A 27,788-nucleotide genomic window follows, 5' to 3' on the forward strand; every position below is an offset into this window, starting at 1 on the left:
TAACCCGAAGACTAAAAAAAACAATAAAGACTAATAACCTAAAACTTAGTTTGATGTTGTAGCCGATTCAAAGACCATGCAAAGGGGAAAATCAATGGTGCAAAGTGCCAGCATAGACTTGTAGAAGCAAGTAGTTCAACTACGTAAAGATCTAAAGCTGTTCAAATGTCATCTCGACGACACTGGTTTCAACATTTGGTGGTGAGTAACAGCTATCACTAACCAGTCGTCCTTATGGGCAGGAGTAACCTATGTCTTTCATTAACCTCTCTACATTGTGATTGCAGAGATGTCAAAATAGAATCAAGTTCCTTTCGGTGATATTTTCATCACAGTCAGAGTTGTAATGCCTGAAGGAAGCTATTGGCAACACATTGTCCGTTTATTTATGTATTCCTTTATTACATGCTGAACTCTCTTATGTCCTTCAATGAAATTCATAACATTGTTCATAAAAGGAGTGTAAGGTCATATCCTGTACAAAATACCACCACAAACTAGATTGTAACATTTCAGCATATAAATTTATTTTCCAAACAGAGAATATAGCAACTTGTCATACCTCTGTACATATATATACAAAACAATAAACTTGTTGCATGGGCAGAATAAATATCCTTGAAGGTGAAGTGAAATTATTTGACATTGAGAGTCAGTACATGGTCCTTCTACACAGCATTTGGCAATGTAGACGTCACCCGACTGTCACTCATCTTAAAGGTACATCACCTCATAACTTTCATAGAGGAACAGACACAAGAAAAATAATGTGTTAGATTGAAAAGATAACTTAATAATAACATAGTTTGAGCTTTGACACTGGATGTCAGAGCTTTTCCTTAAGACGCGAGGTAAATAAATAGTTAGATTTCCATTTCCGTTCCATTCTGTATTCATTATTCATCCACCCACATAATTTGTCGGAACTTTTTTTGTCTCGGTCAAGGTCTAGTAGGATTGCCGGTAAACTGTTATTATTATGTTGACGCGAAATTAAATCTTATGTTTTATACATTATATAGACAGACACAGACACATACACAGACAGACAGACAGACAGACAGACAGACAGACAGACAGACAGACAGACAGACAGACAGACAGACAGACAGACAGTGACTTTGGGTTATCAAGAAAGTAATACCGTATTTCTGGATAACATAAACCGTACAACACATGTTAATTATTACAGATTAACTTGCGAGACTTTAACAATTTTAAAGCACCAAAAACCTCTTTCCTTATAACTTAGTAATTTATTACTAAATGCAAATACATAGGTTTTACAGAGGATTGAACTTTCTGATGCAATCGAGGTACGTATTCCCGGGTACATTAGCTATACCACTCACTACCAGTAACAAAGACAAAGTCATCGTGCTATCCCTCGTCGTCGTCGTCGTCAAGTCAAGTCAAGTCAAGTCAAGTCAAGTCAAGTCAAGTCAAGCGACGCACTCGATGGCTTGACAGAATCAGTCCTAAATTATTGCAATATCAATGTATTGGTAAAGAAAAACACTGACTTTTCCTTCCCCTTCAAGAACTACTTGTCACATTTGAAACGACTTTTGTAAGAAAGAGCCCGCTCTAATGGTTGCAACATGGATAGAATTTTAATTATTAAAGAGCTCACTTGTAACAGCCTTTTGGTCTTGCTTCATTGTCAAGCTCAACTATTTCCTTCATATCAAGATCTGGTTTCAACAATATTTGAAGTGATTCTATTCATTTATCAAAATTGGCATACATAAGGGGGTTTGTTCCGCATTGGCTCCATAGCACGTACGGTTGTGTTATTTCAGATTTCGTCAAATCCGTACATCTTGAACAAAGTAACCTGATATGTTGTTTGCTAGTAACGCACCATCTCAAATATCAAGGTCATGTGCATTTTTAATAGCCTTCAAATGTCAAAAACCCAATATATATTATTGATTTGATCATACGTGGTAACCATGACCGACAGCAGGATTATACCTCGATCAATTTGTGTCTAAATGGTATGATCTATATATCCCGATAAGGGATAAGTACTACTAAATATGTAAGAAGCAAATATCGACTGTAAATGTTGATTTTATTGCTTTGTTAAATCCAAAACATATCGTGAATTTTAAATTATCCCCTTCGCAATCAAACGAAATTTTTGCAAACTTGAAAACGTACAATTGTAAATGTTTTGATTATATTGTAACTTAGTAAATCATAAACAAATTGTGCATTTTAAATGCGCCCTCTCACAAACAAACGAACATTTTTTGGCAGAAATAAAAACCCTTTTCACAAAACTTAACGTAACAGGAATTATTACAAAACAATATTCTACAGTCACTGAAAAGTATAACTCATTTTTGTCTTTTCAAAGATAACAATATTGAGCTGCTGAATGAAGTGATGTCAAAATCGTAATGTTGCTTGAATTGCTTTCTGATTAAGAGGGTAGAGTTAACGTGGCTAGTTTTTGTGGCTTTCAGCAGCTTCAAGCATTGCACTAAATTTGGATTTGGGGTCTGCCATGAGTACTGATGGTCGGTCGAATTCTGCTATCTGTAGAAAGAAGGAAGTATATATATATTATTCTGCACCAGTCCATTCATAACGAATACAACCGTTTGTCAAAGAGTATCAACACTTTGCTGGGACACATATGTTTTGTTATGAGCAAGACAACATTAGAAGTAATTGGATATGATCTGCGATCATTATCAAAGCTAACCAGTCATCCTCACTGAGTGACACCCACTGAGTGACACAATATAGCAGCACACACAGTCAGGTACGAAGATAAAAACAGAGCAACTGTGTATACTTTCACTAAGTCTTGTTATCTACGTCAGGACTACGTTTTAGTTGGACTGAAAGATTACTATTCTTATTATAGATTACTATTCTCATGATAGAAATCAGACCGAAATGTTTCAAAAATGAAGACAGAAAATCGGTTAAGTTTCAACTTCACAATTGTCATATTTGCCCCAAATCAAGATTTCGAGACTTTGGAGATATACATTACATTCTTCCTAGACACAGAGGCTGCAATACTCGTGGGAATTAATGTAACTTAACTTAATCTGAATAACCATCCGACCACCCGCCACTATAAACTTTTGTCAAGAACACAGCACTAGATTTGAGCATTCATGAATGTTTGTAAAATAATTCATGAAAGGAATAACCGCACTTACCCGACCGTTTTCCATGACCATAATTTTGTCATAGTTTTTGACTGTGTTTAGTCTATGTGCTATTGTTAACATTGTACAATGTTGAAATACGTCACGAATCGTTCGCTGTATCAGACTATCTGTTTCTGTGTCAATGGCTGCAGTAGCCTCGTCCAACATCAGAATCTGCACAAGAAAAAAACAGAACGGCGTTGTTGTTGTTGTTGTTGTTGTTGTTGTTGTTGTTGTTGTTGTTGTTGTTGTTGTATTAATTCATTTTGTTTATATGTATATTGTATTCCTTACATTTTGAAACAACTATTCTTACAGTAAACTTGATGATATTTCTTTCTTAAACTTTATTCTCTAATTTAAATATTTTATCATCGTCAATATCAGATTCTCCTTCGTATGCATTCTCCTCTCTGACCTTCTACCTTTTATCTTTCTATTGTTTCAACCTTTGAATATATTCCTAGTAAGGACTTGTAGGTCATCGTCCGCTCTGAACTATGTATACTAATATTTTACATGTATTCTATCGGTGGCGGTGTTTCGCCAGTAAAAACGGCATACATGAGATCTACCTATAACAGATCTCCATTGGACCATTCAGAGACTTACAAATTACAAACAATTTACCTGACTGTTCCTTAGCAACGCCCTTGCCATGCAAATTAACTGACGTTCGCCGACTGAGAAATTCTCGCCATTCTCAACGACTGGAGCTTCCAACTGTTGTTGTAGACTCATTATCTGTAAAATAATTAATAAATGGTAAACAACAGTGGACGAGGATTTGTATTGTCTCAGCAGTACATATTAGTTTTACCAAGTCATAAAAAACATTTATCATTATTAACATACCCCCCCCCCCCCCGCCATTAATCTCTCGGAAAGGAAGATCGCTCATCACGGACAAAGCTTGGTGAATTGGAAATTATTCAAGGTGGTGGTTCAACGTGTTGTCAAGGAAATCACCAACTAATAATTATCCACATAGTATTTGGTGGTCACCTTGAAATATGAGCTGGAATTTCTTGAACAACAACAGTTTAAGAATTAATTTTATGTCTAAGGCGCATACTATGTTAAAGGAAAAACATCATGATCTTCTACATCCTGTCCAGCAAGACCTAGGTGTAGTTTTCTATTGAGTAGGGAAAGAGAAGTGAACACTTACATTTTCTTTCATGTAGGTTTTTTCTAATGCAGACCATAACTCGTCGTCCGTGTGAACGTCAAATGGGTCTAAATTATATCTATACGTAAAATAGGAAATGAATGACTAAGAAAGTATGCAAAAACAAGGAAATTGGTAGCAATCGATAACGTGTGTGTACCAAATGTCGAAATGACGTCAGCATTTCAGACTAGATTCAAGTTGAAGATTCGGCCATGACATACTGACTATTTCGGTATAAAATGTACAAAATACATAAAAAATGAATCACGAGGAATCCGTTCACACTGATACCATGACACACCTTGTATGCAAATAATTAATCAATCGATTGCAGTGTCGTGTTGGGTCAATATACTCGAAATGTCAACTTTCATAAAAAACGTTGACTGCCTTGACAGATGGTGTTTTATTATCAAAGCTCACCACTTGACTTGCCAAGAATGTTTGTTTATACATCGATAACTATCAAATGATATGAATAATAAACTAGCTTTTCGGAAAACTATGATGTGAACAACATAACGTATCATTAATAATTTCTTATGGGAAAGTTTATAGGCAGTAAATGTAACGAGGTGATTTTCGCTGCAGAGAAGCATTTGATCAACGATGACGATCAATCAATTTTGTAAACCAATATTCACCTTATGGTACCTATGAAAAGTACTGGGTCTTGGGGTATAATTGAAAGCTTGTTTCTCAGATCGTGTAATCCAATCGTGCCAATGTTGACGTCATCAATGATGATCCTACCACTTGCTCCTTCCACTAAACGAAATAGGGCGACCCCTAGCGACGACTTCCCTGTAATGTACGTAACAAGACAAGATTTAAACCTAGTATGTTGCAAAGTACGTATACTTATTTGCATAACACAGTAGTACTGTTCAAGATCTGTTAACAAACACCTTCTAGTCAGTAATCGAATAAATGTTTGAGAAATATCCTCACCACCCTATCATCGAGACGTGTTATTTGCCAAAATGATCACCCCCTACAAGTGGTGCCTCGACCATCATTATCAGCTATAAAAACAACATCCCTCCTTTCCTAAAAATATAGAATAGATCTAGACTGCTTCCAAATTGTGAAATTATCATTAGCATGTCCGTTCAAAATATCAGTCACATGTCGCATGTGTCATATTTCAGAGTTCCTAACCCTATCTATTTAAAAAAACTTGTAAATATATACCACATACCTGACCCTGTCCTCCCCACAATTCCAACTTTCTCTTTCGGGTTTATGGTGCACGTAATGCCTTTTAGGACCAAGGGTAAATGTGGACGGTAACGCATTTTGTATTCTCTGAACAGTATTCGGCCCTCACTCGGCCACTCTGGGGAAGGCTTTTGTTTTTCATCTGCCAACGGTGCCTCTGCGGGTAAATTCTAAAAAGAAACGACAGAAGTTACATTTACCACGTGTTGTTACAAAACATACTCTAGTTAATGCATTACCATGGGAAGAAATTAAATATTGTATTTCATTGAGAAAATGTGAAAGTCAACAACTGCCTGTTGAGGTCTGCTTTTATGTTTGCCATCATTGTTTAGTGGTTGTCATGGGAATCGGTAGACATATATATGGATTGTTGTCAATATATATACGATGCTGTTGTTGATGTCCTCATAGCTTCCGCAATGACGTCAGTTAATATATATACCTTGGTGTAGTCAAGAATTCTCTCGGCAGACGTAAACCTTGCTTCAACTTCAGCATTCATTCTTGCACAAAACTGGAAATATGTCGTTATCTGTGGACATGATAAAACAGAAGTAGGAGTATTTAAATTATTGTTGTTACTTTACAATTCACCACTAAATAAAACTATTCCCGGTGGCAGGGTTCCTCCTCTCTTAGATTATAAGATACATCATGTGGTTCCGCCGTCATCGGCTTTCTCTTCCGGGTGAGGGCGCCCGACACGTCGTATCTTACGGCTTAGTAAGAACATTTAGAGCAGTCTGATTAGCTGTATGCTAATTTAAAATTGATTATACCAGTGGAAATGTACCGTCCATGTCAAAGGTCATATAAAATGATACTATACTATGTTAGGAACCAAAGTTAATAATACATAGTAATAATACGTGCCAGTCAGTTGCCATGACATCATACTCATTCTCTTACATGATCTTAGTAAAAAAAGTTTGAACTGGATAACTCTGGATAAAAAAATTACTTGTTCATTCTCTTTTGGACTTAACTGAGTCCCTGATCACGTGATTTTCTGATGACGAAGGGAATTCTAAAAGAGATAGACTCTATAATCCGAACCTGACTACAGCATACTATGGCCAATCCTGCTAATGCTGGTGTAAGTTGTCCGCTGGTTAAAATAATGATTACCCCAGTACATCCCAGCAGTAAGGCAGTAATGGCGTCCATACGTATCGCTGCCCATCTTGTAACTATGGTGAACGCCATCATTGGCATAGTGGTCATATCCAAGAGACTTTCAAATCTGTTGATGATATACGTGTATATTTTTACCAGAGCCTCGTGATGATGATGATGATGATGATGATGGTGGTGGTGGTGGTGGTGGTGGTGGTGGTGGTGGTGGTGGTGGTGGTGGTGGTGATGATGATGTTGATGATGATGATGATGATGATGATGATGATGATGATGATGTTGATGATGATGATGATGATGATGATGATGATGATGATGATGATGATGATGATGATGATGATATTGTTGTTGTCGTCGTCGTTGTTATTATCGTTGTTGTTGTTGTTGTTGTTGTTGTTGTTTGAATTACAAACATGAACAAAGAAACTCATCATTCCATGCATAAAATGATAACCTGATATGAGTGAGTGAGTGAGTGAGTGAGTGAGTGAGTGAGTGAGTGAGTGAGTGAGTGAGTGAGTGAGTGAGTGAGTGAGTGAGTGAGTGAGTGAGTGAGTGAGTGAGTGAGTGAGTGAGTGAGTGAGTGAGTGAGTGAGTGAGTGAGTGAGTGAGTGAGTGTGTGTGTGAGTGCGGAGTGAGTGATTACAAAATAGTCGGGTGAACGCCCAAGCCTTTGGGAGATGACTAGTAACTGGGATATTAAAATGAAAGAAAGTTGAGGACAACATTTTCCCTAAAAACTAAAAGTGAATATTTAAAAAAAAACTCAATCTATTCAAAGGTTATGAGGCTTAAAATATCTCCCAAGGGACTGGAGACAGTCTGTACTTGCTTGTCTTGGTCATGAGTTAATTAAAATATAACATACGTCACGTGTACTTACTTTCTTTCAAATTCTCTTTGTTTTCCGTAAGCGTAGATCGTTGATACGCCCTGGATTGATGCATTGATGTGAGAAAACCATGGCGACCGAGTAATTTGCTCCAGTCTCCTGAGTTCTCTGATACCATGACGGAAATATTGGTAAATAAATACGAAGAGTATTGCTAAGGGAACCATGGCAATCAGTAACCATGGAAACACAACAGCCATCACAATAACAGCTAAAAAGATCCCGACATTATATTGCAAACTGAAATCCATCTCCAGTGGTAAATAAACATCCACTGTAAGCACAAACATAAATAATAACATATAAACATTATGTCCTTACATTTACGTACAATATGCATAAATCTAATCTGCACGGGTTCCTTTGTATACATATAGTATTACGTACATGTGTTCGTGCGTATGCATGTGTGTGCGTGCGTGTGTCTCTGTGTCTCTGTGTGTGTATGTGTGTGTGCGTGTTTGTATGTATGTATGTGTCTGTCTGTCTGTGTCTGTGTCTGTGTGTGTGTGTGTGTGTGTGAGAGAGAGAGAGAGAGAGAGAGAGAGAGAGAGAGAGAGAGAGAGAGAGAGAGAGAGAGAGAGAGAGAGAGAGAGAGAGAGAGAGAGAGAGAGAGAGAGAGAGAGAGAGAGAGAGAGAGAGAGAGAGATTTGGTTGGTTATGTTAAGCATTGAGTTTTCATTCTTTTGTAACTTTACCATTTTTAGATTACTGTAAATCCACATATTAATGAATATTCCTTTAATATGGAATAGATTTAAAACATGGTTGTCATATTGTGGTTAATGCATGTTGTATGTAAAACATATAGGTGTGTGTCGTTTGTCAAAGCTAACGATTTTTTAGGATACAGACTCAATCGACATACTAGTATCTTGTATATCTTGTTCGCTAATATCACAAGAGGGCGATCAACTTTCAACTTCAACATCAACTTAAATACCCTTTTTTGACAAGTTACAAATCACATTGGATAATATATCATATATTAGCACTGTAATAAATCACGTGACGGACTCAATCATCTGGAATGCAAGTTGTTGCATCAGCTCTTTATCGTGCGTGCACGAGTTAACGTTGTGTGTATAGTAATCGTTTATCTGTGTCTGTATTGTGTCTATGTGGACTCGTATATTTTATAAATGAGTATATTTACTGTATGTGGACTGTGATGAGTCGGAAGGGTACTATAACGAAAAACATATGATGTACTTAACTACACATCATAAAACATGGTCAAACAGAAAATATATCAGAAATACTTACAGTCGTCCATATCTTTGGAAAACTTGTTCAGTATACGCCCTGATGGTGTTGTGTCGAAGAAACTCATCGGACAACGCAAAACACCCCAGAAGAAATTATCATGTAGTTTACTGGAGGATCGCAACACGGTCTGAAACGATAGTAGGGGTAATATGAAGGTAAATCTACTGAATGGAAAGTATCAATACTTACCGATGTTAATGTATTTTCCCCTTTAGGATAAATTTACGAAAAACTAGCTTTGAATCTATTATGTTGAATAATTTATATATGACTGTGTAGTGGAAACATTTCCCGACGAATATTAAAACTTGTGGCCATTTACTTAGAAACAAAACTAACTCGACCCATTAGGACAAAGGGCTTTGAAACTAAGACTGTATTTAGGTTTTTGTGTTTGTTTTGTTTTTGTTTTTTAATTTTAAATTTATGGTTGGTCGAACAAATATTTGTCAAAATGATATATTCATCATCATAATTCGAATAGCTAGTGATGAGAACCCAACCATGCAATAGGGAACTTGCAATCCAGACTGAGCATGCTCAGATGCAAAGGACTATGGGATTATCTGTGGTTATCGTAGTACCTAATCTGGAGCTACCGATAAAATAAACCTCCCACAAAGGTTAGTGTAACTATGAATTGATTATCTGTGGTTACAAACAATGTAACAATATTGTTTAAAAATACTAATTGATTAGCATTTATTATCCCATTTCCCATGATGCAACATTCAACATGGCGGGTTTGCAATTTTCCTATTGTTAGGCAAGACTCAACATGTTTCAGTACTAAGCATACTGTAAAATTATTTCAATATAATACAAAAGTAACCGCCAAAAGACGATAAAGTTACAGACTGTATAACAGACATAATGTAAACAACAAGACAAACGTGATTATGCTACCTACCTTTATATATACAGCTGCCTTGAGAATAATCATAGCCAACATGATAACGACAGAGCTGCCATAGATGTCGGTATACCACGTCAAGTTAGGGTTGTCTGTCAGACTAGGGCTAATGTACGTCATATTGCCGTCTGTGATTGTAGTGTTCTGAGAAACAAACATATGTACACACATGAAAATGAAAAATGCTATATTATTATAATATAAATTGGTACTAAATTATGCCTTCATATGTGAATTTTTGAACACAAACAATCGATCTAATTTTCAACTTTGAAATTATACGCTACATGTGGACCATTCTAGTGCCTTCTTCTCCTTAGGCTTAAGTTGGTGAGTCTAAAAAAAACACTGATATGGGTTTGGAGGGCTGTCAAATCTAAGCCCCCGCCTCAGTGATCGGAAGTCAAATGCAAACATTTCACTTTATTGTTACAAGGCAACTGTAACTTGTCATAACTTGCCATAACTTGCCATAACTTGCCATTGTTATAACTCATAACTAATCACATCTAAGATCAAGGCGTATGAAGCTGATCTAAATTTTCAAAAATGCACGTTTTTTGGTAAATACTCACCCCACTACCCGCTCTCAGCCATACACTGAGCCAAAATACTCCAAACAATAGACCTCCAAAACTCAGTATAAAGAGAAGGATGACAACCAGAAATAAGATATATCCACCGGCAGCCTTCACGTAACTGTGATACGTCCTCCAATTGACAATGCCTTCGGCCTTCTGTTCTTCTTTTGTAAGTTTACCTGATGACAAAAAGGACAAACAAATAATCATACATACAGAAATGAGATGAGAGAGAGGGGAGAGAGAGAGAGAGAGAGAGGGAGAGAGAGAGAGAGAGAGAGAGAGAGAGAGAGAGAGAGAGAGAGAGAGAGTGAGTGAGTGAGTGTGAGAGAGAAAGAGAGAGAGCGCGAGAGAAGGAGAGCGAGCGAGAGAGAGAGAGAGAGAGAGGGGGGGGGAGAGAGAGGGGGAGGGAGAGAGAGATAGAGAGAGAGAAAGTGAGTGAGTGTGAGAGAGAAAGAGAGAGAGAGCGGGAGAGCGCGAGAGAGGGAGAGCGAGCGAGAGAGCGAGAGAGAGAGAGAGAGAGAGAGAGAGGGAGGGAGGGAGAGAGAGAGAGAGAGAGAGAGAGAGAGAGAGAGAGAGAGAGAGAGAGAGAGAGAGAGAGAGCAGTGATGCGGTGGTATACGGACTGATGGGTGGTCAGGAAGAGGGGAAGAGGAATGAAGCAAGCACAGGAAAATATCAAAAGTCTTTTGCCACGCAAAATGACGAAATGGAATTGGAAAACTGCAAAGACTGAATCAAAACAATTTGGTTCCTTTTTTTTCTCAGTTTGTTGTTTTGGTTTGTTTTGTTTGTTCTTAGTTTGCGTATTTATTTGTTCTCGTGTAATATTGAAATGTCACTTGAAAAGGGTTAGAATATATACAAGGTGGCCCTGCTATTTATTCTTTGCTTCGAAGTGGGTTAATGAGACACCTTCATATAATTCTTAACTTTTTAAATCTATTTAAAATCTAATGCTGTTAGGACTAGCAGAAGTTGAATAAAGAAGGCGGTAACTGACTCAAGAGTTTACTCAACACTTTCAAAAATATGTTCACGTTTCACTGAGAAACTACACCTCAACCCACGCCCTTTGTCTAGACCGACAGCTGAATAGGGCTATTTGAATTTTGAGCTCTACTGATTTCGTGAATCCTACGGTTGCAATATACCTGCTGTTTCGTCTTCAACCACCACAGAGTCTACAGAAAGAACACTGTTCATAGAATGATTGCTGTAAGCTCGTTCCCTAGAAAGCTGTTTTTCGTATTCACAAGCCTCTTTCTCAGTAAATGGCAGTACATCCGGGAAATTTTCTTCTTCTTCTTCTCCACTATGGAATGTCTGAATGAGTTTGGCGTAGTCTTTGTCGAGTGCCATCAACTCATCATGTGTGCCCCGTTCCACTATTTGACCGTTATCCATCATTAATACGTCATCACACTCTTTCAAGTACTGAAAAGATCAAAAGACAAATCAGAATCAAAACAGAGCGAATGTACTGATGTTTGTTATCAATAACTCTTCTTGACAGTTCCCTTTTCAACGGGAGGTGCCTATTTGAACAAGAGGTACCCATTTGGACAAGAAGTACCACTGAGTTTTGAACGAGAAGTGCCAGATCGAACAACTTTCAAAAGATTTCCATTAGAATGGGTGGTATACATTGACTAAGAGGTATCCATTGGAAAGAAGTTACCCACCCAGGTAATATTCATCTATGGTGGAAAAACGGTTACCAACTGAAAGTGGGGGGCGTCTAAAAAAAATAGGCCCTTAAATAAAAGAGGGACACTAAATTGAACATGAGAATGATTTATCATTAATAGAGATGTCAATATCAAGAAGTTGGAAGTGAAGGAATACATATGAACAAAAGTATAAAACTCAGCATGTCCTTTTAAAACTTCTTTTTATCTACGTAGGCACTCGTCTAAACAAGAATCGATCTTTTAATCAATAGGTGAATGACTTAATGGCGCCGTTTATAATGAACAACGGTGTCCCTTTTGACCATCTTTTGACAAATGGCTAATAACAAAAAAGAATTATTGGTTGTTTGACGTCAATACAATTTAAAGACGTCAATTCTTATCTCTTACCTGTAATTGATGAGTAACAAACAGAACTGTTTTATTCCTCAAGGCATCTTTAATCAAATTATCAAAAATATGTTTGCCAACATGGACATCAACAGCGCTGAGAGGGTCATCAAGAAGAAAAATGTCTCTGTCGGAGTAGAGGGCTCTAGCAAGGTTGATTCGTTGTTTCTGTCCTCCACTGACATTTATTCCCCGTTCACCAATCTGATGGGTGGATAAAAGTGACAGATATGATATATTGCCCACATACACTTCGATTAAAAGATAGACTACATTACGGATTTCTTCCGTTACCTTTGGGAGATAGAAAACCCCGTGTTGCCTGTTAACTTGGTCGTATATAATGTTTGATCTTTAGAACTGTTTGAGTTCTAGTGTTACTGACAAAATGATCTATAAAATTAATAAAATACTGAAGGCCCCTAGTCTGAAAGGTCCTGGCAGTCGTTGCTTAGACTGTAAGATATAGACGTCGTGTCGTTCCGCCCTCACCGGCCGATGACAGATGTGTGAGGGCGTCAAGGCGTACCTTACAGACTAGTCTTATGTAACCACCTGCCTGAAATGATTTATTCCTTGAAACTGTGCTTTTGGTTACAGTCAAAGGAAAATAAAATGAATATGAAATACTCCAGCTATTTGTAATAACAATAAAGATCAAGACATTTTGACTTAAAGTGGCCATATGGATGAGGATCGGGTATTTATTTTTGATTTTTAATTTATAAAACACTTTTATCATGGCATTGACTAAGTGTGTGTTTGTAACTCAAAACATTGCAAAAAGCTATTTTAAAAAACATAACAGTCACATTATGACAGTCACATAAATATTGGTAACAAACACAGAACAGTGATAAACCAGTGATAAGGAAGTATTCCAAATCGCACTTGCTGGTTATCACAGAATCCCAGCATGAGAAGCACCATTAAAACTAGAAATTAGATTTAAATGAAAACTCAACATTCTTACCTCCGTTTGATCTCCATTGGGTAAAATGTCAAGATCTGGTAACAGACAACACACCGATAGAACTTGTTGGTACTTCGTCTTTTCATAGATGTTACCGAACACGATGTTATCCTTTACAGTCGCATTAACAATCCAGGGTTGCTGGGAAGCATATGCAAAGTTGCCGTCAACTGCAATATCGCCCTCTATCAGGTGCATTTGGTTCAAAATGGCGGATATGAGAGAAGTCTTTCCACTTCCAACTGCTCCACAGATTCCAATAAGTTGGCCCTTGAATGACGAATATTTTAATAAACATATGATAAGTTTACAAGTTGCCAATTAATAATAAGTATTTGATTACTGTTGTAACTCTCTTTCCGTTGCCAACTCAGATATCAAAAGCAAAATTACCTTTACGACATGAAGATTGATGTCGAATAGCGTGTTCGAAAATGCCAGATTTTCTTCAGCGTCGTCCTTACTCTTTACAACATTACCATTTTCTAGTAATTTCTTGTCTTCCCTGTCATTTTCAGACTTAGGTGTAGATTTTGCTGGTTGCGTTCTATCCCATGCAAACGTTGCTTTATTCATTATCAGTGCATCATCAGGATTTTCGGGATGGCCTGCAATTGACACTCTTTCTTCCATCAAAAGAATTTCCTTTATAAAAAAAAAAAAAAAAGAAAAAAAAAAAAAAGTTTAATCGGAGAAAAAAAGACAACAAACGAAGCTATACAATACTTAGATATAGCTGTAACTATGGGAATTTGTCTTTCTGACGAGGATCGCCGACCATTACCCTTACAGATCGAAAGCTCAATGCTCTACAGTTGAACTACCCATGTGTAGCCATATGGATGAGGATTGGGTATATATTTTTGGAATTTTAATTTATAAAACAATTTTATCATGGCTTCCTAATTGAAAAATCAATATGAAACAACAGATGCCAAGTCCTTGTTTGTAACTCATAGCCTTTGTAATTTATAAAAATGGTGAATGTACTCAGTCATCTGGAATGTCATGTTCGGTCGAGTGAGGGCGATGTCACGAGTCTTACCTTGATTCTGTTGATAGAAACCTTTGCTTCAACAAGTGATTTGATTGCAAACGGAGTAGATATGATAAGGAATCTCATAACATCAAACACAGCAACAAGAGTAAATGCCTTAAAAGAGAACATAACATATATAATATGAATACAACTTACATACAATGATTTAAGTGAAATAGAATTCTGTTGATTTTTGATATTTTATTGTTTGGTTGGTATGTTTGTTTTTTGGGGTTATTTTTTGTTGGGGGGGGGGAGGGGTGCTGAAGCATAATGGATTTTAACATGTTTAAACGAAGAGCAAGAATGCGCCTCAAGCCCAACTTCCCTGAAAGCCAAATTCTTCAAATCTCTCCAACTTTGCCATCTGAACTTGTGTTTCCTGGTACATTTAAGTTCACCATCCGGTTTTCAAGGAAATGGACAATTTTTTTTATTTCCACCAAAAGCATTCTTTATTCTTAAATTGGTTTATTTTTGATATAATTTTGACTACAGTTTAAAAAGAAATGCATGGTGATCCCTCCGATTTATTTTCTTAAAGTTAACTGAAAATGAATAGACGTTTTCTTGAAGAAAGCAACAAGAAATTTAAAGATTGTGACTTGTGACATAAGTTAAAGCCAGGGTAAATATTTGCCATAATGTATGACTACAAATATGTTTACTATTGACTTGCTGTGTGTATTACTGTTTGAAGGAATGATAGACCTACCAAAGAATACCGTTTCCGTTTTCAAAAAAAAATATCATAAAATCAAAACGTGAAGTTCTTAATGTCACGACCAAACGCAAGTATAATGTGTACATTTAGGTGGGCAAGTTCAGCATTTGACTTGTATTGTGAAATAAAATACACTTCTTGACTAATTATGATGAATGTTTCTTCAACATCTTCAGGAGTCAGTCTTGTGGGTTTCTAGTGAATGAATTATGTTGGTAAAATAGTTTGATACGTAAAACATGTACACTATGACATCATGGTCTTTGTGGAACACGTCTTACTTGAAGATTTTTCTAGTACCTTGCTAACAGTGATGTCATTTCCGGTCAAAGTGTGCAACGTCAAGGTGGCAACCGAAGCTAGCAGTGACACCAATGGTGATGTCCCCAGACTTACTGCTTGTAAGAAGCCGGCTTTCTCCAAAACCCTGCGTTCTTTTTTTCTAATTGCTGTAGAATTGAAAAAGAAAACGATTTTATTGTTTTCAGCAAAAACAAGTTACAGATTTTTATTTCCATTGTCAAGCTTTCGGTCGGTTTCCTTGTAAATTTTTGTTTGACAAAGTATATCAATATACATTCCTCGCATTAATCAGATACACAAGGTGGCCAATGTTGTCCGTTAAAGGTAAACAAGAGAGGGGAGAAGAGGAGAGGGGGTGAAGGGGAGGGGTGGGAGGGGAGGGGAGAGACAAGACAAGACAAGACAAGACAAGACAAGACAAGACAAGACAAGAGGACAGAAGAGGCCCGAGAGAGGAAAAGAGGTGGATGTGTCCCGGTGACGGGGACGGAAAGGGAAGATGAGAGAATTCATACCTGTTATAACTTTTGCAAAGGAATATTCCCAGGCATACATCTTAATCAGTTTGATACATTGCACCATTTCATTGGTCATGCGCACTCGTTGATTGGTAATGGCGGCAACTTTATTACGTAAACGAGCAGTAAATCTTCCAAGAACCATCTGAAGAAATCAAAGTTGAGCGTTTAGAAATAGATCACCAACGAGTGGTGCACACGCTGGCTGCAACCGACACTCATTTTTTCGGAGTACAAACTATATACAAATATGAACAACTTTTTGGGAGCAATTGGTATAAGCACAGCGTGAGCTAGCGTGCACATGGTGGTAAACTTTCTGTGAGTGAGTGGCTTTTGATTAAACTGAGTTCAAATGTCAGTAACTTTCAGAGGATGTCATATCATTGATCAAGGATATTTTTTCCACTTGAGCCACATTACACATCAAATAATAAACTGTCTTTATGTATATGTCACCAGTCTCGACAGTCCTCGTTGTTGTTGTTGTTGTTGTTGTTGTTGTTGTTGTTGTTGTTGCTGTTGTTGTTGTTGTTGTTGTTGTTGTTGTTGTTGTTGTTGTTGTTGTTGTTGGACTCAGCAGACATAATTTGTTAGATGTACACTGAATATTCATGACTATTTATCTAAAGGTAATAAGCACTTTGGCGTAATTTACCTGCAATGGGACGAACAGGATAAAGACACATGTACCGAGCAAAGCTGCAGGTCCGACCAACAATACGGCATAGACGGCACACAGTGTTGCCAATATTGGTGACGACATAGGTATGACGCAATAGATACAGGCATCAAATAATCGTTGGCCATCTGCCGCGCATATATTCACAATCTAAGAACGGATAGAACAAAATGTATATGTATTAATTGTAAGTGAAAGGCGTACACTTACACAGACATGGAAAAGTGACTGTCCTTGTACGTGACATGTTTATGAGAAAAGTATCGTAAACACAAGAAGTGAGATGATTCAGTATGGTATTCCCGCGTCAAAAAAAATGGCGGCAATTCCTTCTTTCAATTTCAAAACAAATTTATTATTTTTATGAATAATAAATACTGTTGTTCAATTCATATGCCAGATTATACATATTTAAAACAGAAAACACTTTTGATAATATTTAGTGAGTGGTTTTATCGAGTGTACAAAACATGACGTCTTTATATATTTCGTTCGTCAACGCTATATGGGCTGCTATGCGATTCATCCACTCTATGGTTGGGTGATTACCGAGCTGGATAAGATGATAACTTTACCTGTCGAACTTCGACCCAGTAATTAAACTATAAATCAATGAGAGTGGAATAATAATAGTTTTAATGGAATTGACACAAATCTTTGGATACACAACGATCAGAAATAGTCATTCCCCGGTGACATAAACGATAGGCCTCCCCAGTTGATTGTCATCATCCATCGTACCACGCTGAATCTAATCCCAATAACATATTCAACTGTATAGTAGGTGACTTCTTGAACGTACTGAAATAAATGTTTGTTTTCCCTCTCCAGATACGTATGTATGATAGTGTCACGCAACACCTGGCAGTGTGTCTGTCGTGGACGTAAACTCGTTCGTCTCACTGCACTGCATCATGGGAGTAAAATTGAGGCCACGCGTCATGATATTTTTCTACTTTGTTTCACACGTGACAACAACAACGATGTTGTCATACACGTCATCTGAAATTAAACCGTCGTAAAACCGCAGGCCTATTTACGGCACTCTACAAGACGCCCCGAGAACAGCCACTATTTATTGTCGCGTGACGTCAGCGGAAAATATGATCATGTCAATGTAGTGTCTGTGGCCAATCCCTTCCAATTTTTTGTCCACTCTACCTACGTACACTTCTTACGTCTTGCATTTTTCTCCCGTAGCTCCACAAAAATCTTAGTAAATTAAACGAAGTTGTTTGTCGAGTGACCAATTTTGTAAGATTTTTGTTGAGCCAGATGATAACTGTAGCGGTAAGATTTTTTTTTTTCGTTTTGTTTCAGGTTTCGTGATTTTCACCGTACAATCAAATATGAACTGAAATGAACCTAGAATCACGCATCTTATCTGTGTAAGGTTAATTTAAAGGACGCATGCGTCACAACCGTGCAATAATTCTCCTACAACGCCACTCTAGCATGTCTAAGTATGGAGTTGGAATCGTCGTAAAACCCAGCCTCTTTGCGGTAACGGTATGTGATATTGCATCCCATCGTAAGAGAAAGGGAAATATCAATCTACTTTGCTGACGTTGTTTTAAAGCAGTCATCTCTGCCTAAACATATATACAGGCGTATTCTTTACTGAACGAGATTGTTATACAAAATAGTGTTTTCTTCGTAACCTTGATACAGCATACGATGTAACATAAATCTTTATAGCTTAGGCCTAAAAAAATGTTTGGTTCCGGTTACCCGACCCCCACCTAGTGTTTCACTACCGACCCTAAACTTTTGTTTACGTGTTCAAGAAAAAAATGATAAAATCACAAAAATTGAGAAATCTCACGGGAAACAGTGGATGTGGAAACTGACATCAACTTATAAAGACAATATAAAACTGTTCTTCCAATCTGTAATGGCTGTACATCTGATGAGAAGAAACCAATAACACATAGACCATATGGAAAACAACGAAAAACATAACTACCTGAACTAGACACTCACATATGAAAAAATATATATGTAAAAACCACATGATTTTTGTTAGGCCTGGTTTTGCGGTCAATATAACATTTACGTATCTTTCGAAGGTCAGCGCCCTCACCATACAACATTTATCCGGAGAACCTTTGAGCAGTAAAGGTCATATGACAATTGAATGCTATGGGAACCTACCTCTCCAACTGATTTGTCTTGAAGATTCCGGAGTCTTAAGACTTTCTTGAAGACGTTGGCAAGCGCGGCCGCACGAAGACGTGCTCCTGTGCGTGTTGCTATATACCATACTAGTGATGTAAAGACACCCCGAGTCAATGCACATATGAAAAGAGACAATGCCAAGATACATCCATAGTACACGTCCGTCTCTTGAAACTCCACGTATTCTAATATATATCTCAATGCTAGTGCCTAGAAATAAAATGAGTTAAAGTTTTAGTGGCATTATCGACAATCAGGAGTAAAAGAAGAAAAAATAACAGACAGACGGACGGACAAACAGACTGTTGTTATATATTTAGAAGCCGATGCAATCAACATCTCGTTCTTGACAACATAAACCGTACAACACGTGTTAAATTTTTATCCAAAAAATATTAGAAATATTCTGGAAAATATTCCACTGAACATTTTAAGCACAAAGACACATTTTTTTCCTGTATGACGTCACGGTATTAGATTTATTATTTAATGCAAATACATGTGTTTTACAGAGAATTGAACTTTGTAGTACAACCAAATACTACAACTCAATATTTGTATCTAATGATGATTTAACAACAGTCGTACTCTCCCTCCTTCGACTCCTTCGCCGTCCCTTGACAAATACCATCGCAGACAAACAAAATATCTATGTAGCATTTGTTACGAAGTCACTGAACTACAGGGGATTATTATACGATTATGATGGGAAAGTGAGACGTGCAAGAATGTAGCGACAAAAAAGGCATTCTGGTATGTGCTGTTTGATGGGCATTTAAAAACTTACTGCTATGCCATCATATCATATAACACCTGGTTAGGGCTGTATGTCACCACGTTTCTCAGTTTACATCCAACTCTGTAATGCTACATGTACATGTCTCAGAGGGCTGAGAGAAAGTCTACAATTGTTGAAAAATTAGAATTTAGTCTTAATACTGATATCTCACATATACTTACCACGCCAAGGAACTCACAGATTTGGGCTAGGGTCATCAAAACTACTGCAATAATGATCCTTGTTGCCACAAAACGTCTAACAACCCTCCCCAAAGAAGCATTGCGACCTTCCTTTTCGTATTCTTCCATCCATAGCTTTTCAAACCTGAGAATTTTAGAATACACACACAAGTGTTACATATAATATATTTTACAATGGCACATTTAAAGTTTTGTTTTCTTTCAAATATATGTGACATCACATCGATAGCTATACCATCAGCTCATTGGTTAAGAGGGTCAGTCAATCAGAGCGTCAACTTTGGCTCCGCCCTTCGCCTTCAGTATATAAGAAAGGATGTCCGGTAGTATTTTGCCGGAAGTGTTTTATATTATGTTTCTTGAGTTGTCATCTTCCTTTCTTTATATTCATATTTTAACATAAATAGATGATGATGGCGGTGGTGGCAGGAACAACGCCTACGACGCCGCCACCGACGACGACGACGACGACGACGGCAGTGGCGGGGATGATAATGATGATGATGATGATGATGATGATGATGATGATGATGGTGGTGGTGGTGGTGGTGGTGGTGGTGGTGGTGGTGGTGATGATGATGATGATGATGGTGGTGGTGATGATGATGATGATGATGATGATGATGATGATGATGATGATGATGATGATGATGATGATGATGATGATGATGATGATGATGATGATGATCAAGCAGTACAACAAGTAGGTATTAAAATGTGAGATGTGCATCCCTACTACATTACCTCTCAGTGTTCCTACTTGCCCTGTCAGTTTCAGGACAAGCCCAAAGATCTGTCACTTTCAGAGGTGCCTTTATTGCTTTTGATAACACTGGATTTATCCAGCGATGAAACAAAATGGAGAAAAATCCGGCATAGTCCACTGGACAAACTAAAGGATCTCTGGGAATAAAATTCAAACAGATATCTTGATCTTGATAAACCCTATCAACTACTAACACGGTAATGTTAAATGTAACGCTAGTGACACCAGATGAGATTTAAAGAAGAAATTTATACTGTATTATACTATCTAAGCGTGTAGCTAAAACTTAAAATTTAATATGAAGTTCAGATGATGCGCGCGCCCACGCGCGCACACACACACACACACATACATACATACATACATACATACATACATACATACATACATACATACATACATACATACATACATACACGGATAGGCACAAACGGACGGACCGACCAAGAGACAGGCGCACATATACAGCCAGACAGACAAACAGACAGACAGACAGACAAATAGACAGACAGACAGACAGACAGACAGACAGACAGACAGACAGACAGACAGACAGACAGACAGACAGACAGACAGACAGACAGACAGGTAATTAATATGGATACTATATTATTACCTAGCTGCTGCATTTCACTCAATTAATTTGTGGATGAATGCAAGGTCGCGCGTAAATAATATCCTATGGTGTATAAAGCTACCAATGATAGCCTGGTCAGTTCATGTTATCTGATATACGTGTATTAAAGTGTGCAATTATGCCACAGTGTCATGCCCTTGAGTACATATGATATTTACTGAGGAAGCGTCTACAGAACATTGCCGTATTTCTGTAAGATATGGAGTAACTATAGTAACAGATAACATGTTACAAATTACAATCCATCCACATCAAAAAGCCCATTATCATAATAAAATTAAACAAGTAAATATTTTATACATGTACATTAAAAATAATATTTTACATTCAAGCGTTCGACCGTCCTGGGTTCCAATTAAAAAGACAGTCCAGGTTAACACAGTATGAGGTTGAGTCGTTTGACATTTACGGTGTTCGTTGGTGTTAGTTACAAGTTGGAAATTCCTTACCTTACTTTTCGTCGCCATGGCAACAGCATCTTCAAAGTATTGCTGTATTTACTAGATTTGTTCCCGTCTGAAGAGAGTGGCGTTCGGCTATCACTGCCAGGGATATCATCATATTGGTAAAGATCAAAGTCATGACAGTTGAGAGCTTCGGCACACGAATAACTCAAATGACGTGGTCCCATAAATTTATCATCTGATTGGTAAATGACGTTAATATCATCTTGGTCCGCCATAGCTACAGCTAAAGAATATCAAACAGACGAAAAACATGAATTTTGAACAGATTCTGGAAGCCAGGCATGACATCGAGCGGAAGCGGATGGCACTTGAAAATTGATGACGTAACAACTCTGGTATTCGATTTCACGAATTGAGAATTTACTATCAATGTGGTTTTACTTTCACGACTTCCACAATGTACAAAGGTCAGTCCCTTCTAGCAGGGTGGATTATATGTCATTATAGTATGTACTATCAGTTCAAGTTTGTTAAATTCCAACGGCTGTCGAACATACATCAATTTGTCCAAAATATCATTGCTATTTTATAATACATATTAAGTTTCTTGTATATCAAGCGTTAAAGTAATTATAATCTAATAAATATTCGGATAGTTTCTGAACGCATTTTACAGGATACTGTCTTCATGGTTCATCCACTTTGTAACGTATAAATGTTGACTTATTAAAGTCGTTGGCACTATTTTGCATCGTCGTAAACCATAGCCTATTTTACGGCACAACTCCAAGACGCACCAAGTTATTTAGCAGGGTCGCGGAAAAAACCGTCTGGTTTGCAAGAATATTTAATGCTATTTTGGTATAAAGAGTGTCTAATTTTTACTAATATTGACAACAATTGACAACTAAGGATTATTTATAGTAGATAAAGATAATGTGTGTTTAAATATTACACAGTTTCATGTTTTAGATAAAAATAACAGTCTTATGTTGACGTGGGCCAGGGGGAGGGGAGGGGAATTCTGACAGGAAAGGATGTATTACTCAGTTTACAAACAACTACTAGAGCGATACATCAGTTGTTTGGAACGATTGAACTGTTTCCAGTAAAAGTGTGTATTGTAATTGGGACTTGAACATCAATTAAATAGTTCGTCAAAATATATGTCAAGAAGTCCCGCCTCAATATTATTGATGTGGGTTATACAGCAGATAATATTCACAAGAGAAATACTGAGACTACAAACTCAATACAATTATTATAAATAGTAAAGATAATGACCACCACCCCTCTTTACAGCTATCAACATTCATTATTTCATTTTTGTAAAAAAAAAAATATTGATTTATTGAATAATGTAAGCTACGTGCTAATTGATTAAAAACCAAAATAAAGTTAGACAACAGAAAACTTAATGTAACATACAGAGTACGTCACAAAACAATTAGATATTATATCCAACAATATTTTTCTGACCCAACTGACCTAAGGGGCCTTGTCATTACGAGTAGCTGGGCGAGTACTGACAAACCCTTAACTCATGAGTTTTTGCGACTGAATGAATCAAAATATTAATTTGGGGAAATGATTACACCTACTCAAACATAATTTATGATTTTCACAAACGATTATGGCGATTCGGAACGTTTTTACTATGAGCACTGCCGAACCAGTGACGTAGACACGGGTTGTCGTGACGTAGTACGATCAGGGTATATAATCCATGCTTTCTGTTCAAAGACAACAACCTGGCTTGTGCATGATATGATATATGATACGACAATTGAGTATACCTAGACGAAAACGATACTGCCAGTTATAAGAGTGAAACATATGGTGCCATACTGTAGGCTGTAGATAATAGAGTAATACCGCCTTAACATCTATTTCTAGATAGCCTACATTTACCCAAGCATTCAGCGAGTAATTACGAACAAAAACAACCCACATGTTTTCCTCAAAAAATATGTATAGAATCTTAGTGTCAAAATTTATTATTTTATTTTGAACGAAAATAGATCTGAACTTTCCAGGGCATGAATAAAATCGTAAACATATGGATTTGTATATTTTAGTTCTTAATGTTTGGCAGACTGACAACATGAAACCTTGTCGAAAAAAACAATGCATGAAAGTGTTTCCTTTTGTAAGTTGCATTGTGAGGATTGACGACGTCCCTTTTTTGACCTGAAATTTTACGCCCAAATTTTCTGTTTTTTCAGATGAACAACTAATGAAGTCAAATTAACTGAGACTGAAATAAATGAAAATGAAATAAAGTTAATCAGACTGAATTGAATCAATTTCAAATCAAATTAAATCAAGTTAAATAAATGAATTACATGATATGAATCGAAAATGGATTATTTAAAATAGAGTAAAATACATGTCGTAAAACCATGCAAGAAAAACAATAGATTAAATAATATATTTTTTAATTGAATGAAAAACAACTTATCGACCCCAGACTAAAAAGTATACATTTTCAACATTCTGAATAATGTATTGGTAAAATAATTATAATTTATATAGTTAAATGCAAACATTGGCTAATCATTCACCTGTGACTTATAATAAATAAAGATCTCCCAGAGTTTATAGTCTCGAACACCATGGTGTTTTATGATAGATGGAAAACAAGTTTTACATAGAATGAAGGGTAAATATGGAGGAAGGGTTAATATGTATGATTACAGAGACATCGTTGTCTGTGGTTTAACACAACATATAGTGATATTGTTTTTATCCACATACGTTTGAATCCAAAGTAACAACAAGTACTTGAACTGCATCTCACCACAGTGTTGTTATAATTTTACTGATGGTTTATCTGTGTAATCATATATTCATTCAGTAGACAAAGGTACAAATTATTAACCGATAATTTTGAAGAAATCATCAACATCCCACTAATCACAGGAATTGCTTTATCCCTCTTTTAGAGTTTCTGTCTGTGTCTCTGTCGCATATACCTGTAAGGGATGCCTTCAGAAATTAATACAAAGGAGATGGACGAGGAGAAATCGAGCCCGGTCTGTTGTGTGTAAAATGTGACCCATTCCGGACCCAATACCATTTTCTACAAAGTAGGACCCCTACCTCGATTTCCTTTTTCTAAAACATGACCCCCTCCCCCACTTCAAATATTTTTAAAAACACGAGTTTAAATTCTGTCACGCGTAGGTAGAGGGACAATGTAACTGCTTTCACCACATTGATATTGTTTTCTGAAGGCATTGGTTGTTTCCTAATAACTATCACCATGTGTGAAAGCGTTGCATTAATTCTTGTGTTTGGATCTAATTTGCAAAGTTTAATGCCAGAGCTCCCAAAGACTAAACGGTCAAGTTCCTAACATTGTCGATATGTCAACATACCACTTCATCACATTATCGCCAATATCATATTACACCGTTCCTCCTTCACTCCTGCGAGATCAGGCCCTCCTAACCCCACAACTGTATGTAACTGTTGCTTGCCTTCTTACTTCACTCCAAGTTGTCAGCAGCGATTCGACTGATACATTCTGACAATTCAGTACAACGGTAAGTGTCAGTGGTGGGATGTGGCAGCACTGGGATACCCTCCAATTCCCCTGACCCTCCCCTACCTGTAATTACTTAAGAATATATATAGCACAGAGGGTCTGTGTCGTTGCTCTTTGCTTAAAATGCGCAACACCGTGCAGTAACAAATATTTCATATTGATGCATGTTTTAGGCGCAATGTATTTACATCACCGCGATGCATCGTTACCGCTGACTGTTTTGGAATGTACAAACTCAATTACATGGGAATGAATTATTAAGAAGTTGCACTGTCTGTAGATCGATTGGTAGTCTTCAATTGTCCCCGTAAATCAATTCTAAGCAAAGGTTACCGAGTACTCGGACGTGAATGGGCTGGAAATCGATATTTTGTACTATACTGTCCTGTAAGAAACGAGATCTTTACATTTGTCGATGTGTTGTAAAAACACGTTATATGCTGCCATTTGTTTGATTATTTCTGTGAGCCACACTGTACTTTATAATTTATGTGCCAAATAGTAATAACAATATTAATAATACATAGCGCTTTCCAGCACCGTGCACAAAGTGCTCAACAATTACTACCCCTGGCACACACCTATAGAGACACAGAGGCCCTTTATAATTTCACGATTCCCCAGGGAGAATACAATCCATTGCGACCTATGTAAGCGCTGAGGATTAAAACATTCACATCGAAATCGCTGTCCTGTCAGGTCCCAAATACAATTTTACACCTAGGTCGTGGTTCAATCTTGCCCAAGGACTTTAGCCATTCAGAAACGAACGGCATGGTTCGAAACTAAAACCTACATATTCCAAGCAGGCCACTCTAACCATTCGACCATTACATGATTAAACACATTATATATTGACTTGCATTACGTTATGCAGTTAATATTTCTGTAACAAATGCAACACGGTATATGATATCACAGCGGTTGAAAACGGTGGTACCGATGGCCTATCTTTTACTGGCGATCACCGACCAATCAGATATGGTTTTTTTTCAGAATATTTAGCTTATACTGGAAGTAATTTATTACTATGGTAATACTGCTGTGTAGTCTATGGTAGTGGATAATGAAATGGCAACTCTCTAGTCCCGTTACCATGGAGATAAATGGAACATCATGATTAAAGTGGATGGAATCGTTTTATTTTCTCATATAAAGTTCGAATTTGATCAGTCTATGCTCTCAGACTAATGACTCGGATGTGTGTAAGAATTTATCTCTTATTTGAACATTCAAAATTTACAGCCCATTAGTATTCACTTGAATTTATTGTCATGGTAACAAGCAACATGCAGTCCGTTAGTTCGGATACAGCAAGACACATGACTTGTAATACCATTGTAGGACGACACACATCATACATGTGTTATCCTCACCGATTGGCTGTTTACCACCTGCTCACGCTCTTTATATTTTTTTTATTTCAGATCCCTCTGAACTATAAATAGGTTACCGTCTGAGAAAGAAGTGTACTTGTTGGAGATAATGTACAAATTGTTACAGTTGTCTGTACTGTCTCTCAATTGTATCTAAATATAGATATGTTTAGTTTTCTTCAAAATGGGGTTAATTCGAGTTTCTCTTCTGCAAACTGTGGCTGTTGAAAATATCTCAGTGATTTATCTGTGTGTTTGAAAATAGAAGAACTAGCTATTCGTGAAATGAAAATGCGAGGTGCTGCAGATGATAATCGTACATCGAATCCGTTCACTCTCTCAAATGTTCATTATTGTTATGCAAATAAGTATATCATCTATTGTTATCGTGTTATTGTGAATGCCAGCTACTGCTGTACCCGTAATAAAACACGCCATGGATAAAAACGATGAGTGTTCCATTAAAATGAAAAGAATTTTTAAAATTAAAATACTTGTAACACGCACTGACAACACATTGCATTGTTTCGACGTGTCCTTTCTCTAATTTGAATGAAAACACGGTTGGTCTATGCACGGTTGGTTTATGCCCATCTGTTGTCTTTTTATGTGAGCCTTGAATATTACGGTACGTTTGACTTTTATTCACACGGGTAAAGAAAACGACTCGATAGACCAATATATAGCTTTCGAATTCTTAGTGAAAATCTATCGTTTTCATTTAATTAAATAAGAGAATACTCAAACTTGAAATCGAGTTCGATCCAATTTAATTTTTCGGCTGCGAATAATAACGTGTTTTTCGTCTGCGATTGCTAGCCACCCACTATTCAATAACAATGATACCTATAATACGGTGATAACAACGCACACCAATGTCATATCAAACTATCCTTCGCTACCCATTCTCAACACCTACCTTTAAAATGTCCATCAAACGGTCCAGTTTCTGTTCACGTGCAGTGGAAAGCCGACAAGCGAATGTTCAAGGGCTGCAGCGTAAAAACCGACCTTTGAATGGAACGAGCGCTTTTGTCTGACGAACGTTGATGATGAGCGTTATAAACCACACTGCGCTACTCGTACTGTCGTCGTTCGTCGGAGTAGTAACTATAACATGTCAATGTGACCATATTTTACAAAATAACATTGAGGGATCACGCCTTCCGATATTTCCAGAAATAGAAAGCTAGATTTGCTTGTACAT

The 27,788-nt window shown here is 37.2% G+C and overlaps 1 protein-coding gene across 1 annotated transcript; it reads right to left on the bottom strand.

The window, feature by feature from the left end:
* Positions 1–561: 561 nt before the first annotated feature.
* On the bottom strand, positions 562–27,654 carry LOC144442177 (ATP-binding cassette sub-family C member 5-like). Its single transcript, XM_078131449.1, has 25 exons — positions 27,501–27,654; positions 21,698–21,938; positions 20,590–20,748; positions 19,825–19,969; positions 18,841–19,074; positions 16,663–16,836; positions 16,002–16,149; positions 15,484–15,632; positions 14,466–14,573; positions 13,814–14,065; positions 13,421–13,690; positions 12,448–12,651; positions 11,518–11,800; positions 10,358–10,542; positions 9,780–9,926; positions 8,867–8,996; positions 7,592–7,874; positions 6,631–6,817; positions 6,017–6,106; positions 5,552–5,741; positions 4,995–5,154; positions 4,348–4,426; positions 3,807–3,920; positions 3,186–3,350; positions 562–2,547 (listed from the first exon to the last, which is right to left on the bottom strand). Exons 2-25 carry the CDS (start codon positions 21,928–21,930, stop codon positions 2,455–2,457), a joined length of 4,182 nt encoding a protein of 1,393 aa, XP_077987575.1. The 5' UTR covers positions 21,931–21,938; positions 27,501–27,654; the 3' UTR covers positions 562–2,454.
* Positions 27,655–27,788: the final 134 nt, after the last annotated feature.

This window comes from Glandiceps talaboti, chromosome 11, assembly GCF_964340395.1.
Source record: "Glandiceps talaboti chromosome 11, keGlaTala1.1, whole genome shotgun sequence".
Taxonomy (NCBI): domain Eukaryota; kingdom Metazoa; phylum Hemichordata; class Enteropneusta; family Spengelidae; genus Glandiceps; species Glandiceps talaboti.